This window comes from Zonotrichia albicollis, chromosome 1, assembly GCF_047830755.1.
Source record: "Zonotrichia albicollis isolate bZonAlb1 chromosome 1, bZonAlb1.hap1, whole genome shotgun sequence".
NCBI lineage: Eukaryota > Metazoa > Chordata > Aves > Passeriformes > Passerellidae > Zonotrichia > Zonotrichia albicollis.
This window is the reverse complement of record NC_133819.1, coordinates 153234150-153239319: the sequence shown is the minus strand read 5'-3', so window position 1 is coordinate 153239319 and position 5170 is coordinate 153234150. Positions and strand designations below refer to the sequence as shown.

Here is a 5170-nt window from a genome sequence, read left to right as displayed (position 1 = left end):
GATTCCCAGAGAAGCTGTGGATGCCCCTGGATCCCTGGAAGTGTTCCAGGCCAGGTTGGATGGGGCTTGGAGCAACCTGGAATGGTGGAAGGTGTCCCTGCCCATGGCAGGGAGTTGGAGCTGGATGATCTTGAAGGTTCCTTCCAACCCAACCCATTCTCTGTGGATCCTGAGGACCAGAAGCAGCTGAAGGTGAGGAATATCTGCTTAAACAGCAGGAAACTGGAGATTTGAGGGGTTTAAGTCCAGGTTTAAGTCCATTCTTGGTTTGAATCCAGCGTTGAAGATGGGGTGAAGCCACCCGTCAGCAAAGAAGGACATTCCCAAAGCATCTAAGAGTTCGTGAGGCAGCTTGGCAGGGAGAGTGGTGGGCTTTCAGCTGGAGCTGGGACACTTGTGACCTCACAGGAAGCACTGAAGGACCGTGCCAGCCACCAGTGCCACCAGAGCCAGCGCTGCAGAGCTGCTCCTCACCCTACTGCTGCTGTTGGTGTCCTCTGTGCACAGGTCAGTGTAGCAGCAGGATTTGGGCTTTTGGGCCCCTATCCCATCGGAGGTGAGGCATTCCTCCTCACAGTCCCTGGTCACGGTGATGTTGCCAAAAAAGGGATAACCTGGGAGAGGCAGATTGGACAGGAGGAGGAGGTGAGAGAGGGGAAAAAACAGGGAAAGAAAAAGGGATTGAGAAACACTGACAGAGGAGGGGTTGGACATCCCTAATCCATGGGTGCCTCTAACCCAGCCTATTTTTTTGTGGGAACAGGCCTGCCAGCTCTCACTGTTGACTCTCTCTCAACCTCCTGCTCCTTTCAAATCATTATACCATGGACAAGGGACACAATTCCCCATAGAGGTTTGCACCCTCTATAAATTCAAGGTCCAGAGAGATATCGGGGTAGGAAAGGCAACACAGCGGCAACAGGTGCAGTGAGTCCTGATACTTCACTGTGAGGCTCCAAATCTGGTGGATTTCTCTCCTTTCCTCTCTAAAGTGGGATAATTTCACCAGGGTTTTTACAGAGATGTTAAAGGGACTGGGATGGGGAGAGGGAAATGTGGCCAGCAGATTGAGGGAGGTGATTCTCCCCCTCCGTTCTAGTGAGACCCCACCTGAAGAGTGGAATCTGCATCCAGCTCTGGGGTCCTGATACAATAAAGACAGGGAATTGTTGGAACAGGTCCAGAGGAGGCCATGGAGATGCTCCAAGGGCTGAAGCTCCTCTACTCTGGAGCCAGGCTGGGAGAATTGGGAATGTTCATCTGGAGAAGGGGAGGCTCCAGGGAGATCTCAAAGCCCCATCCAGCGCCTGAAGGAACTCCAGGAGAGCTGGAGAAGGACTTGGGCAAGGGATGGAAGGACAGGACAATGGGAATGGCTTCCCATTGCCAGAGGCTGGGGTTAGATGGGATTTTGGGAAGGAATTCTTGGCTATGAGGGTGGTGAGGCCCTGGCACAGGTTTTCCATAGAAGCTGTGGCAGTCCCATCCCTGGAAGTGTCCAAGACCAGGTTGAACGAGGTTTGGAGCAACCTGGATGACTGGAATGAGGGAATTTGGAGTTCCATGACCTTTAAGCTCTCCCCCAATCCAACCCATCCTGGAATTCTCCCCCAGGGCCCCTCAGGGGTAGTGGTATCACTCACCTAAGTCCACGGAGTGCAGGGTCGTGGTGCACACGGTGGCTCTTGGGGGACACGTGACGGGTGTCCTGCACTGGGAAATGTCAATGGGCTGCTTGCACACGTAACATTGCAGGGACTGGGCTGCAGAGGGGACAGAAAAGGCTCTGAGGTGACACAGCCAGGAAGACAGACCCAAATCTGCAGCTTTCTGACCAAAATGCAGCAGTGTCCAAAATTGTCCAAAATTAAGCGTGTCTGGAGGCAATGGCAGAGCTTGGATATGCCAGGGGGGAAAAAGATAAATCCCAGCACTGGAGGACAATGGTGGTGTAGCAGGAGCTGGGCCTAAACATGACTTTGGAGGCTCAGCAGCCTGAAAAAGGGAGATTTAGAGGGACTTAAGCTTGAGTTTTGGTGTGTCTGAGCTTCCTCTTTAAGAATTCAGCCTAGAGAATAGGAGGCTGAGGGGAGACTTTTTGGGATCTACAACTTCCTGATGAGGGGAAGTGGAGGGGCAGCACTGACTTCTTCTCTCTGGAGCAGTGACAGAATCCAAGGGAATGGCCTGAAGCCATGTCAGGGGGCGTTAAGGTTGGATATCCAGTGCCTAACTGGGTTCTTCCCCCAGTCACGCACTGGAACAGACTCCCCAGGGAATGGTCATGGCCTCAAGGGCTCAGGACATGTTTGGACAATGCTCTCAGGCCTCAGGGTGGGATTATTGGGATGTCCTGGGCAGGACAAGGAAATGGGCTTTGATAATCCTTGTGGATTCCTTCCATATCAGGATATTCCATGATGGTAAAAACCAGCTCCCTCTGCTTAGAGCAGCATTCCCCAGCTGTGACAGATGGGGCAGCTCCCCCATCCCTCCCCTCACAGCAACAGCTCCTTCCTGCTCGTTTAAGGGAAATTCTGCAGGAATCAGTAACTGAGAGGAGGATTTAAATTTCAGAGCTGTGTCAGAGATCCTGAGGCCCTAAAAGCACCCTCATCAGGGACCACTGCTGCTTTTTGAAGAGGCCATGTACAAACCCTTGCTGGCTGCCACCTGAGGGAGGGACATCTCTAAATATGCAAATCTATGCAAAGCAGCTCTCAAAACCCTCAGTGTGAGCACTGTCCATCCACAGCCAGCAGACACTGAGAGTGTGGATTTTCCAAAGTCCTGCTGGTGTGGCTTGGTGACAAAAACCAGCCTGGTTTGAGATTTTCTATCCTACCCTCCTTCCACCGGCTGAAAAACAACCTGCGAGCGTCCAGTGCCATCTATTGGTAAAAATTCAAACCGACGCTGTTTGTTTATTTTGTTCCTGTTCTGCCATCAGAGGAACCTCTGGGGCTTTGTGATAAGGATAAATATTTTTGAAGGCATTTGTTTGAATACCTGACTTCAGAAAGGAATTTTCAAACATCTACTCCTCGCAGCAGCTCCTTTGGAAAATTCAGCTGTGGGGTAGAGCCTACACAGTGCAAAAACTTCGCTTTCTCATTCCTTAGCTCTTGCTAAGGAATTCAATTCAAAGAGACAATTCCTTGTCTCTTTGCAGAAGTAAAAAGGATTTTTTCATGGAAATATTTCAATTTTCTTGTGGCCATATTATCTGTAAACAAGGGTGGTGGAGCCATCCCTGTTTATCCCAGCTCAGGACCTCACTAGTGCCCTTCCCAACGATCCACGATCCAATCCATAAAACTGTTATATATTTTAACAGAGGTAACACATAATCAACAATCATTTTGATGCCTGTGGATGCCTAGGATGGATGGATGGATGAACGGAGCAATTCGGGCTTCAGGAACTTGAGAAACTGCCTTGCAACCCTTGGGGTGAGGTGGTTTCCATTTGCAAACCTCAATATTTTCATAGATAAACTGGGAAGTGCCTTGGGGGAATTGATCTTGGTTAAAAGCAGGTTTAAAGAAGGAAAACCTCAACCCCCTCATCTTTCACTGACTCCAGATGGGGCATTTAGAGGACATGGGTTTTGTGGGAAGGTTGCATGGAAGAGGAAAGCACAAATCCATAATAACTGGGACGGGAAAACTGAACAGGGACACCTCTTCATCCTGACCTGAGCCAATAATTCCCTATTCCTCACTGTCCAACAAGGCCTCCTATTCCTTGATATCAAACCTCAGGAATATGAACGGCCACAGACACATCCCTCAGCCCCAACAGGGGTGCTTAGACCAGCTGCTTCCCTTTGGATCATCCCAAAAAAATATTTCTGCCTGATTTCAACTATAAGCAAATGGGGTTGATAACTCTGTTTCCATAAAATTCTTTGAGATTTTGGGTGGTTTCTCAGAAATACCATTAAATCCAAGGGAAAAATTCGGATGGAGATGTTTGATCCCTGCCCAGGCTGCCTTTCCTTCGAGATCTTCCATGGAAACAACCCATGGATCTGGGGCCCATGGGCTGTCGGTTAAACCCCTCTGGGGTGGTGCCATCCCTGGAATGCCTTTTCCAGGCTGGCATGTGGCTGCAGTTTGTCACATCCGCATGGAGGAAGGACACAGCGATGGCCAAACCCTGCTGCCAGCTTGCCCAAGATCCAGACCCATCACACACCCAGGGGAATTTCCCATTTCCACCTATCTCCTGAAATATCTCCTGAAATTCCAGGGGAATTTCCTATCTCCTGAAATAAGGGAAAATCCTGGAGCTGGGGGTTTAATAAAACTTTCCAATGTCCTTGGAGTTATTTCTCATACCCCCACTGCACTGAAGTTTCACCTTCTGGCTTCCAGCACTTCCAGCAGCCAGCTGGAAGGTTTTAGGAAAGTCAGGAGCTTGGGATGAACATTCCTCATGGGACAGGGTGGCAGCTCAGGTAGAGACTGGCACTTCAAGCTCTTGCCCAGGCTGGTCCTGCCCTGTGCCTTGTGGTTGTCCCCTCCATCCCTGGATGTGGGTGACAGGAATCCAAAAGACGTGCATCGCTCCCAATCAGGCATCACAGCTCTTCCCACCAGGAATGCATCTCCCCTTTCCCATTTCACCCTCTCTTTCGACCTTCTTCAATACAAAAGGCATCATTTCCCCTACCTGGGGGTCACCAGGTCTTTCCCCTCCTTCCCCTCCCACAAATTTCCCAGGATGGGGGGCCCTGGAGTGTTGGGAATGAGGAGCTCTTACCCAACTCCACGAATGCCAGGCCCAGCAGGAATCCCACCAGGAGTTTCTTCATGCTGAGAGCAGATCCAGGCAGCCAGGACAGATCCAGAGAGCTTCTCCCAAGGAGCTTTATATGTTTTCCCACCCTCCACCATCAGCTGTTGTTGATCCTGTGGGCGGATTCCCTTGGGGTGATCAGGGGAAAGCCCAGCTCCAGTCTGGATTGGGATTTGCAGAGGAACGAGTTCTCTGACGAGGTGACATCACCCCAACGAGCAGACTCCTGCCATACCTCGGCTCTTTCCCGGGTTTATGTCCTGGGGCTGGTCCCATGGAAAAAGGAAAAACACGGCTGGCACTGCAAGGTGTGGTCCCGTGCCAGGGCTTGGATGGGGAATGTGACAAGGTTTGTTTGCTCCTTCCA

At 50.7% G+C, this 5170-nt stretch overlaps 1 protein-coding gene across 1 annotated transcript; it reads right to left on the bottom strand.

Moving 5' to 3' along the window:
- Positions 1–402: 402 nt before the first annotated feature.
- Positions 403–4819, bottom strand: LOC102069216 (ly6/PLAUR domain-containing protein 2-like). Its single transcript, XM_026790670.2, has 3 exons — positions 4768–4819; positions 1644–1763; positions 403–614 (listed from the first exon to the last, which is right to left on the bottom strand). The coding sequence occupies exons 1-3, from the start codon at positions 4817–4819 to the stop codon at positions 403–405; spliced, it is 384 nt and encodes a 127-aa protein (XP_026646471.1).
- Between the last annotated feature and the right edge of the window lie 351 nt (positions 4820–5170).